Consider the following 11,437-nt stretch of genomic DNA (forward strand, 5'->3'; position numbering starts at 1 on the left):
TATTATCCCGACTTCACAGCTGAGAAAGCTGAAGCCCCAAGAGGTTTTCCTTGCTGTCCCCTCTCCACCTGTCATTCAGCAGATTCTCTGTGTGACTGGCACTGCAATTATACATGGTAATAAGTCAGGAGAGAATGAGAAAAGATGTCACCTGCCCTTTAGGGAAGGGAGTGACTCTGGGTAATGTGGTAACAAATGTGGCAATCCTCCAGAGCCCCGGAGTGTGGGAAAGTCATGGCACTTTCAGAGGCCATGGTTCCGGATTTCTAACCAGCTCCTTTGTAACGTCCTGTTTGGCCCTCTTTGCCCCTCCCTGACTCTTCCCCAAGGAGGGTGATTCAGGGTCCCCTAACGTGTTCCCAAGAGGCTTTCTGACACCACCCCCTCCAACTCCTTCATTCCCCTTCCTAGTCCTCACGCTCTTGCCTAAGGGCAGGAAAGAGCCAGCAACACTGGATGGCGTGGTCACTGTCCTCACCTGAATTTCCTGCTGAAGAAATAGCAGCTGAGAGAACTCAGGGCTGTTTCGGTGGGAGCACACCCATCAGAGCGGGTATAAAGGGTGAGGCTGACACTGGTCACCACCGCCCTGCCTGCCCTCAAGATGAAGTCCAGCAGCCTTATTGTCTTCCTGGTGATATTTGCCTTTGGATTCCTGATGCCCTGGACTGTGGAAGGTGCTCCCAAACGTGAGTTGGACTTTCTCAGGCCATACCCAGGTACCAAAGTCAGTGATGGCTCAGCGTGGGAATAACCTCTTCTTTTTAGCCCTGGGGGCTTGTCTTAAAGCCCTCTTTCCAATGGCCTATGGTCTTTAATTTCAAGCATGTCTCTGAGGACTTCAACTAAGAGAGTTTCTGTGCATCCAGAGATAAGCCCCTGTATTTCTTATTTTTCTTTCTCTATATCTCCTTCTTTACTGTTTTTTCTTTTTTCTCTGTCACATTATTTTGGTCACTATCTGTTTTAATTTTCCAAATTGTTCTCTGTTTCTCTTAATTTTGTTGTTCTTGTTATTAATGGTCACTCTCTATTTTTTTCTATTTGCTTCTCAGTTGATCTGTTCTCTTTTGTTTAATCTCAAATGAGTGGCCTCTCCTGCTGTCACTGTCTCTGCCTCCCTCCCAGCCCTGGGCCAGGGATACCTGGCCATGAACTCTGTTCAGCCCTCCCTGGAGCTGACTTATACAGACATGCCGTAGCTGACTGTGAAATCTTCAAGACTTCTGTGAGGTAGTAGATGTCACATTGGTAGCTTGAAATAAGGAACAGTGGGAATATTTACACCAGGGAAACTGGCAAACTCCACAAAGTCTCCCTCTTGAAAGATTTAGTGGCACACCACCATCTATACCTTCTCTTCCGTTGACTCCCTCTTTGTTGAGGGTTTGGCTGAGCTTGCCACCGTCCCACATCGGCCTTGAAACTGGAATCCTAATGGCTCCCTTCATTCCCTTTGAGGTCAGCTACTTGGGTTAGGCTTTCTCTCCTCACCTGGTTCCTTCTGGAGGATTGTGATCTTGACTCAGTGCCAGCTTCTTCCTCCTTTGTTCTTACCCTTCAGAAAAAGGCAAACCTGGAGCCTGTCCTTTCGTCCGCCCTGTGCCGTGCTTTGTATATGAACCCCCTGAGTGCCAGAGTGACTGGCAGTGTCCGAAGAGGCAGAAATGCTGCCAGGGTCTTTGTGGCATCAAATGCACGGATCCTGTAGACACGTCAAAGCCAGGTGAGGAAGTCCAGTCCTGGAAAGGGGGATCAGGGAGGTCTGAGCTTGAGGACATGCTTCTTGGGCAAGTGGAGGGGGCTCGTCTGAACTGGGGTGCAGGATGGGATAGAGTCAGGGCTTCTCTACCCCCTCTACCCGCTCTGTTTTCTCAGGTAGACAGTAGGCCAGTTGGTGATCCTGTCAGCCAGCAGGTCAGTCAGTTCATGAATAGTCTGTCTATCAGACACACGTATGTCAGACACTAGTTGGGGTCCCGTTGGTGGGAGGGAGTCTTCTTTAGGACACACACCAGCCTCAGATTGGATCCTGAAGGTAGGGAAGAACCAGTTTCCATGCATGGGGTGAAGATGGAGTTGGGAATTTGGGTGATGTGCCAAGGGGCAAAGCCTCTGAATTGTGACTTTGTTTTCATCACTTAAAGTCACTCCTGGGAAGTGTCCGGTGGTCACTGGCCACTGTGAGAGGCCCAACCCTGTAAACATCTGCCAGGATGACAGCCACTGCCTGAATGGTTTCAAGTGCTGCAGGGGTCCGTGTGGGAATTCATGTGTCCTGCCGGTGAAAGGTGAGAAGATCTAGCAAGCTCCGCATCCCCCTAGACCTTAATATGCTCTCAACCTAATGGTACCTTTGTATGTGAAAGAGGTTGCTTGACATCTTCCAGTACTTCCCCATTCCCCAAGCAGATCCTCTGCGCTTCAGTGACCTTCACCCCTTAGAGTTCTCTAGACAAGTCCCAGGAGGCACCTATGACAGGCCGTGCTGGGTCCTAGGAAGGAAAGCTTCTTGGAATAAGGCAGGAGGAAGGAGAGTGATACAAGAGGCAAAAGTTCTATCTTTGAATATCATCTCTGCCTCTGACTGACTATGTGACTATGAGCAACTGACTATTTCATCCTCGACCTCAGTTTCCCCATCTGTAAAATGGACGCAATTATATCCATGGCGATACTAAATGTAAAAGTGATTTTTAAGACTTGAAGTACTGTTTGCATTCAGAGAATGTTGCTATGGTTATGGCCTCGATTGGCTGAGTTATCTTGAACCACAGGGAACTCTAGTAAGATGCATAGATGTCAATCTAGCCCAATACCCTGATTTTATCAGAAAAGAGCCTGTGAAAAGCCTGGATTTTGTCTTGATTCCTACATCAAAGGCCAGCACTGTTTCAACGATTCCAGCACAATGCTCTCTACCTATCCCAAGGGACCTAGGACTTGGTGGTGGAAGGACCATCTTGGTGGAACAGATATAAGGGTCACTTAAATAATTCCTGTGCTGAAGCTCCACTTTATTTTCTTTCTACAGATTCATCCTTTCCAGGTCAAAAACATTAGGACTTCCTGGTCTGTGTGCTCTGGGGATTCCCCCTACTCCCCACCCTGCAAGCCTGGAAAACAATGAAAGCACCTTGGTCAAGATGTGGTTTTGTGACCAATACTCCTTTGGGGACAAGATCTGGCCTGTTTTATCTATGTATCCCCAGCATCCAATGTGAAGCTTGGCACACGACAGGAAATGCCTATTGATCAGTGAATAAATAAATGTACTAGGTTTTCTCTGCATTTCCATCTTTCTTGACTCTTTTGAATGTGGACTAGGGTATAAGGAGTGAGATGAAGAATAAAATGTCTGAATGTGCGGGGTTTCTCCAAAAACCCATAAAATAGCGATCGGAAGAAGAGAGTGTTTTGGTTCCAAGCAGATACAGGTTTAAATCTTACATTCATAGATTACAGGTTCTGTAGATTTGGGCAATGCGTTTGTTCCATTGACCCTTAGTCTTGTCATCTGTAACATGGAAACGATAACAGCAATGACAATTTCATAAAGTTATCAGGATTAGAGGTGATAACATATGAAAGGAATAGCTCACTGAGCATTACATAGTAGTTGCTCAACAAATGTTAGACTTACCTCAGGGTAAGCAAGGTGCAAAGACTTTAAAAAATGATTACGTTTGATGACATCAGGAGCAAAATTGACAAACACAAAAAGTTGAAAGAGAAATGAGAGCTTAGAAGTAAATACTTGGAATGATTATCACAAACAAAGAAACAGAAAAATAAGTGAAGAATTTCTACAGATCAGTAAGAAAAACAGCCAACCTCTCAGAAAAAAATGAACTAGGAATAGGACGGACAATCAAATAAGAGATCATTATAGCAGATTGTGTATAGATATATAGGAGCTTCAATGTCACTAGTTACAAGAAAAACCAATTAAAACAACCAGACACCATTTTTTATTTATCAGAATGGCAAGAATGAAAAGTCTACATTATAGGTCTTCCTTGGTGACCCACTGGGTACGCATCCACCTGCCAATTCAGGGTTTGATCTTTGGTGCAGGGATATCCCACGTGCTGTGGAGCAACCGCTGAAGCCTGTGCACTTAGACCTTGTGCTCTGCAACAAGAGAAGCCACTGCAATGAGAACTCGCGCACCGCGGAGAGTAGACTGCACTCGCTGCAACTAGAGAAAGTCCACACACAGCAACAGCACAGCCAAAAAAAGTAAAATAAACAAATAAATAGTCTTAAAATAAAGGCAACAATATAAACACTCAGAGACTCTAAATAGTTTGCTGATGGAAATGTAAATTGGTACAACCACTTGGAAGAGTGATCTGGTTATACCTAAGAAAATTAAAAAGTTACATATATCATTTAGCAATTTTCTTTTCAGAAACAGAGGAAAGACAAAATATTTGCCAATGGGAATCGAATACATGTATTAGGATGTTTAGTATAAGATTGTTCCAAAGAGTCAGAAACCGATACTAGTCAAGATGGCCTGCATTTGTGAAATAGTTAAATTTCATACTTTGATATGCTTGCTATGCTATAGAAAAATAAAAATAAATTCATAGGAATCAATATGGAGACGTATCACAGAAAACTTATTAGGAAAATAAGATTGGTGATACAATGTATAAAATGAAATATTCATTTATATTTAAAAATTACACATAAAGGGACTTCCCTGGTGGTCCAGTGGTTGCCTCTATGCTCCCAGTGCATGGGGCTGGGTTTGATCCCTGGTCAGGGAACTAGATCCCACACACCACAGCTAAGAGCTTGCATGTCTCAATTAAAGATCTCAGGACTGCAACTAAGGCCTGGCATAACCAAATAAACAAATAAATATTTTTTTAAGTTGCACATAAAATATCAAGCTGGTTAGGAGTATACACCAAAGAATATACACCAAATGCAGGATGATACCTTCTTTCATAGAAGAGGAATTTAAAATGAGACAGGTAGTGCTGATTATGGAAATTGGTTATTTATCTTCAAGATTTAATACTTCAACAAAATAATGCCATTTTTAGCAACATGGATGGACCTTTGCCAACCAAAGGTCCGTCTAGTCAAGGCTATGGTTTTTCCAGTGGTCATGTATGGATGTGAGAGTTGGACTATAAAGAAAGCTGAGCACCAAAGAATAGATGCTTTTGAACTGTGGTGTTGGAAAAGACTCTTGAGAGTCCCTTGGACTGCAAGGAGATCCAACCAGTCCATCCTAAAGGAGATCAGTCCTGGGTGTTCATTGGAAGGACTAATGTTGAAGCTGAAACTCCAATACTTTGACCACCTGATGAGAAAAACTGACTCACTGCAAAAGACCCTGATGCTAGGAAAGACTGAGGGCAGAAGGAGAAGGGGACAACAGAGGATGAGATGGTTGATTGGTATCACCAACTCAATGGACATGAGTTTGGGTAGGCTCTGGGAGTTAGTGTTGGACAGGGAGGCCTGGTATGCTGCGATTCATGGGGTTGCAGAGAGTCGGACACGACTGAGCAACAGAACTGAACTGAATTGGATGGACCTAGAGACTTGCCTGGAAAATCCCATGGATGGAGGAGCCTGGTAGGCTGCAGTCCATGGGGTCGCTAAGAGTCGGACACGACTGAGCGACTTCACTTTCATCTTTCACTTTCCTGCATTGGAGAAGGAAATGGCAACCCACTCCAGTGTTCTTGCCTGGAAAATCCCAGGGATGGGGGAGCCTGGTGGGCTGCCATCTATGGGGTCGCACAGAGTCGGACACGACTGAAGCGACTTAGCAGCAGCAGCAGCAGAGACTGTCATACTGAGTGAAGTAAGTCAGACAGAGAAATACAAATATCATATGATATCACATATTTGGAATCTAAAAAGTAATAGTGCAAATGAACCCATGTACAAAACAGAAATTGGATCACAGATGTGGAAAACAAACTTATGGTTACCAAGGGAGAAAGCAGGGAGGGATAAATTGGGAGACTGAGATTGACATGTACACACTACTATATATAAAACAGATAGCTAATAAGAAACTACTGCATAGCACAAAGGACTCTGTTCAATACTCCAATCACCTATATGGAAATAGAAGCTAAAAAGAGTGGATATATGTGTATGCATAACCGACTCACTTTGCTGTACAGCAGAAACTAACACAACATTGTAGATCACCCATTCTCCAATTTAAAAATTAAAAGATTTACTACTGGAAAATAAAACGAATATATATTGCCACCACTCTAGGTACTTCAAGTATCCAATGTTAGGACAAAACAAATCTTTCTCAAAAAAAAAAGCTTTTTTTTTTTTTCCTTCCAAAAGTCACACCTAACACCTAACATGGAGAGTATGAAATAGAAACTCAAAAACCATCTTGTGTGAAACTAGAAATTGTTTGTATCCAGTGGCTACAATATGGAACTGGAAGTTAAATTTTCAAATTGGAGAAAGGTGAAAGCTAAGGGTTTGCAGCAGGAGATACGTATGAGAACCCCTGTAGAATGCTTCAAAGGCTCTAAAATTAAGAGTAGGAAAGAGAGGGAGATTTTTTCGATAGTGGAGAGGGTGCTAGTTTAATACCTGTACAAATTGTAAATAATTATCCTTGAGTTAAATAAATTTTAAAAGGAAATTGTAAAATTCTTAGGATAAAACATAGAGGCAAATTTTGGCAAATAATTCTTAAATAAGACATCCAAAGCATAAACTTTATTTAACTTATATGCAGAGTACGTCATGAGAAATGCTAGGCTGGAAGAAGCACAAGCTGGAATCAAGATTACCAGGAGAAATATCAATAACCTCAGATATGCAGATGACACCACGCTTATGGCAGAAAGTGAAGAGGAACTAAAAAGCCTCTTGATGAAAGTGAAAGAGGAGAGTGAAAAAGTTGGCTTGAAGCTCAACATTCAGAAAACGAAGATCAAGGCATCTGGTCCCATCACCTCACGGGAAATAGATGGGGAAACAGTGGAAACAGTGGCAGGCTTTATTTTTGGGGACTCCAAAATCACTGCAGATGGTGACTGCAGCCATGAAATTAAAAGACGCTTACTCCTTGGAAGAAAAGTTATGACCAACCTAGATAGCATATTCAGAAGCAGAGACATTACTTTGCCGACTAAGGTCCGTCTAGTCAAGGCTATGGTTTTTCCTGTGGTCATGTATGGATGTGAGAGTTGGACTGTGAAGAAAGCTGAGCACTGAAGAATTGATGCTTTTGAACTGTGGTGTTGGAGAAGACTCTTGAGAGTCTCTTGGACTGCAGGGAGGTCCAACCAGTCCATTCTGAAGGAGATCAGCCCTAGGATTTCTTTGGAAGAAATGATACTGAAGCTGAAACTCCAGTACTTTGGCCACCTCATGCGAGGAGTTGACTCATTGTGAAAGACTCTGATGCTGGGAGGGATTGGGGGCAGGAGGAGAAGGGAATGACAGAGGATGAGATGGCTGGATGGCATCACTGACTCGATGGACTCGAGTCTGAGTGAACTCCGGGAGTTGGTGATGGACAGGGAGGCCTGGCGTGCTGCGATTCATGGGGTCACAAAGAGTCGGACACAGCTGAGTGACTGAACTGAAAACATAAACACTGAAAGAAAGAAGAGATAAATTTAACTTCATTGAAATTTAAAACTTTGGTGCTTCAAAAGATAGCATCAATATAGTGAAAGATACTCCACACAGAATGGGAGAAAATGTTTACAAATTATGTATCTGATAATAATTCTTATAACTTAATAATTTAAAAAAACTTACATGAAAAAAAATATCTGTGAGAAGAACAATTAGATTCCCAGGGCTAGGTCTATGTATGCCTGTAACTCAGGTATCTCCTAAAGAAGTTAGAGGTTTTGGTTTCTGCAGAAATTGAAAGGTAGGAACTCTGGGCTCAGCCATTCCTGGCATGGGGAAGGAAGTGAGACATGGCTCTGAAAAAGGGAGGAATCAAAAAACTTTTGTGAATAGTGAGGTCTCCCAGCGGTCTTCCACTCTGGCTAGAACTTACTGTCAACCAGCTTATCTAAAATGAAATATTTGGACCATAGGGCTAATTGTTTCTGCCTTACTGTTTTAAAAGAATGTCTGCCCTTCCAATCCTCTTGGTCAGTTTTGAATCTACCTTTCACTGACTGACAGAATTTTGTGCTCAAATCACTAGTCCCTTGGTTTCTTCCTTTTTTAAGAATGCTGGAGGGTGGGCAGATTTTCTTTCATTCCAACTCTTTTCACATAGCTCTCCTTTCAGGGAAGTTAGCTTGAGGGGCATCTCTTTCTTTGAACCAAAACAAGCTTTGACTCAGTCTCTCAAGGAAAAGGCAATGTGGATGTTGAGAAACCAGTGAATAAATAAGTGTACCAATAAATGTACTAGGTTTCGGGAACAGAGGTTGATTCCCAGCTTGCTGCTGACTCAGCCTGTAACACTGGCCATGTTCCTTGACTCCTTGTATAAAAATGGGTGAGCCCCTTGAACTTTAAGGCTCCACTTTGTTCTGCTATTTTACGAACTAATGATTCATAGATGCAGCTTGGAGGGAAAGTCCCAGTGGGGTGGGCCCCCTCATCAAGTCTGATGACCTCCCTGTGATGACAGGTTCCCTTCTTCACCTCTCAGCCTCTTCTCAGGCCCATCTTCTCCAGCTCCTGTGGTCAGCATCCAGGGCAGGGGCTTCACATGGTGCTTGTGAGTTAGGAGTGTCCCAGTGAGTCCAATAACCCTGCCTTGATGTAGAGATGGGAAAACCTAGACCCAAAGAAAAGATATGCCTAAGATCATAGAGTAAGTCACTGGTGGAGCTCAGTATCTTTATCTCCAAGCCTCCTATTCTTTTTCTTTATTTCGAGTTAATTTTTTTTGTTTTTCAAATTATATAGTGGATACTGTAGTGGGCTGTCAGATACCCTTGGGATGAAGATACTCATTCTCTCTGTGGCTGGGGTGTTGCTGACACTCACAGATGAGTCCCTCCTGGGAATTTCCCTGGGCCATAGTGAGCTGTTTCATCCAAAGTTACACCCCATTCCCAGGGATAATCTGTATCCACTCACTGGTTGATGTTGGGGTACAAAGGCCTAGCTCCACAGTTTGATTCAGGGCACCTCTGAAGGACCCTCCCCCCCAACCCACTCAGAGCTCTCCAGGGAATTGGCTGAGCCTTGGTTGCCATGTATCACAATCCCACTTCTCCCCGGCCCTGCTTCTCTTACTTCTCACAGATGCTGCTTCTCGGTATACTCCTAGCAAACCTCCTGCACATAAGCATCTGCCCTGAGACCATTTTCCAGGAAACCTAAGGAAGATTAGGCAAAATGATCATTGTGACATTCTGGAAAAGGCAAAACTATGGAGACAGTAAACAGATCAGTGGTTGCCAGAGATTGGGAAAGGGGAGATAAATAGGCAGACCACAGAGGATTTTTAGGGCTTGGAGAATACTCTGTATGATATTATAATGACTGATATATGTCATTATACATTTGTGCAAACCCATAGAATGTGTACACCAAGAGAGAGCCTTACTGTAAATGATGGACTTTGGGTGATTGTGACGTCTCGATGTAGGTTCACTGATGGTAACAAATGCCCCGCTCTGATGAGGGATGTTGATAATAAGGGAGGCTATACATGTATATCAGAGAAGGCAATGGCACCCCACTCCAGTACTCTTGCCTGGAAAATCCCATGGACAGAGGAGCCTGGTAGGCTGCAGTCCATGGGGTCGCTAAGAGTCGGACACGACTGAGCGACTTCCCTCTCACTTTTCACTTTCATGTACTGGAGAAGGAAATGGCAACCCATTTCAGTGTTCTTGCCTGGAGAATCCCAGGGACGGGGGAGCCTGGTGGGCTGCCGTCTATGGAGTCGCACAGAGTCGGACACGACTGAAGTGACTTAGCAGCAGCAGCAGCATACATGTGTATAGGGGCATGGGGTATATGGGAAATCTCTGCATCTTCTTTTTAATACCTACTGGTTTATTTTTGACTGCACTGGGTCTTTGTTGCTGCCCGTGGGCTTTCTCTAGTTGCAGCGAGCGGGTGCTGCTCTCCAACTGTGGCTTCTCTTGTGCATCAGGGCTCTAGGCACCCGGGCTTCAGTAGCTGTGGTGCCGGGCCTTAGTTGCCACACAGCATATGAGATCTTCCCAGACCAGGGATCAAACCAGTGTCCCCTGCATTACAAGGCTGACTTCTAACCACCGATCACCAGGGAAACCTGGTACCTTCTTAATTTTGCTATGAATCTGAAAGTACTCTAAAAATGTTAAATCTTTTAAAAAAAAGAAAAAGAATTAGGGAAGCAGAAGGAATTTCTAGATATAACTATTTTTAAATTCATTGATAAGAGTTTCCTTTTTAGAAAGTGATCATTGTCAAAAAAAACTGGGGAAGTACCACTGCTTCTTCAGCATATGTGTAACCCAGAAGTTTATTTCCCTTCAGGGCTTAGCCTCTTCTCTCTGCTGCAAGATCATACATGGGCTGGACTGTATTTCCCTGAGCCTGAGGTCCTCAGTCTGGAATAACCCTTGCTGGAGATAAGGAAAGGATACAGCGGGATGATCTGGTGAGGTCTTTAGCATTCCATGTTTCCCACAATTATCCAGAGTGGGCACTGACCCAACACAGTTTACCTGCTCAATTCAGATAATCTTGATTTGTGCGCATGTCCAGTGAATACTGGGTGGGTGAGATGACAGGCGGAAGGATAAACATTTGTCAGATTGTGTAGGCTAAATCTACACAAAGAGAAACATTTTCCTAAACCTGCCTGTAATTTGCAAAGCCATCCTCCCCCACCAAGCATTGACCTTATTTCACAAAGCAGCCCTTTTGTTCCTTTGGAATGGTGACTCTCGCAATCTATGGGGAATAAGAAACAGTTTATAGAGAAGACAAGCCAAGGCTTTCACAGGACCACGTGCCCAGGCTTCTTGTCCGAGGTCTCAGGCAGGTCTCTTGCCTCCTCCCCACCCTTCATCTGGAAGGAAGGTGTGACTTGTTTTGTTTCCAGCGCATTTTTTCAGCTGTATATTTCATGGCCTCTTTTCTGGTCTATGTTACAAAACAATTTCCCGATGTCATACAACTTCATCAATATCTTGACCTTCATCAGAGCGGAGCCACGTCTGTCAACTCTCGGGCACAACGCGCATTTGGCTTGGAAAGTCCACTCAGGAAACAATTATTTAGCTGACCTCAGTTCATGATCACATTGTTGTCCTCTTCAGGGCTTTGTGGTCATTTCTGTAACTCCACTGGACAGACCAGTTGTGTCCAGTTCTTGGTTTCTATTAACGATTATGGGTATGTATAAATCCTTCTGCATGAGTCATGTTTTCTTTAATTCCGATTTCTCTGAGGTCAGATACCTAGAGGTGGAATGTACCAAGTCAAAGCGTTTGGATATTTT

General features: G+C 43.7%; 1 protein-coding gene across 1 annotated transcript; it reads left to right on the top strand.

The window, feature by feature from the left end:
• The first annotated feature begins 604 nt into the window (after positions 1–604).
• Positions 605–3,063, top strand: LOC128058017 (antileukoproteinase-like). The gene is made up of 4 exons (XM_052650396.1): positions 605–719; positions 1,565–1,726; positions 2,148–2,291; positions 3,035–3,063. Exons 1-4 carry the CDS (start codon positions 605–607, stop codon positions 3,061–3,063), a joined length of 450 nt encoding a protein of 149 aa, XP_052506356.1.
• The last annotated feature ends 8,374 nt before the right edge of the window (positions 3,064–11,437 follow it).

Source organism: Budorcas taxicolor, chromosome 13 (genome assembly GCF_023091745.1).
Source record: "Budorcas taxicolor isolate Tak-1 chromosome 13, Takin1.1, whole genome shotgun sequence".
Classification (NCBI taxonomy): domain Eukaryota; kingdom Metazoa; phylum Chordata; class Mammalia; order Artiodactyla; family Bovidae; genus Budorcas; species Budorcas taxicolor.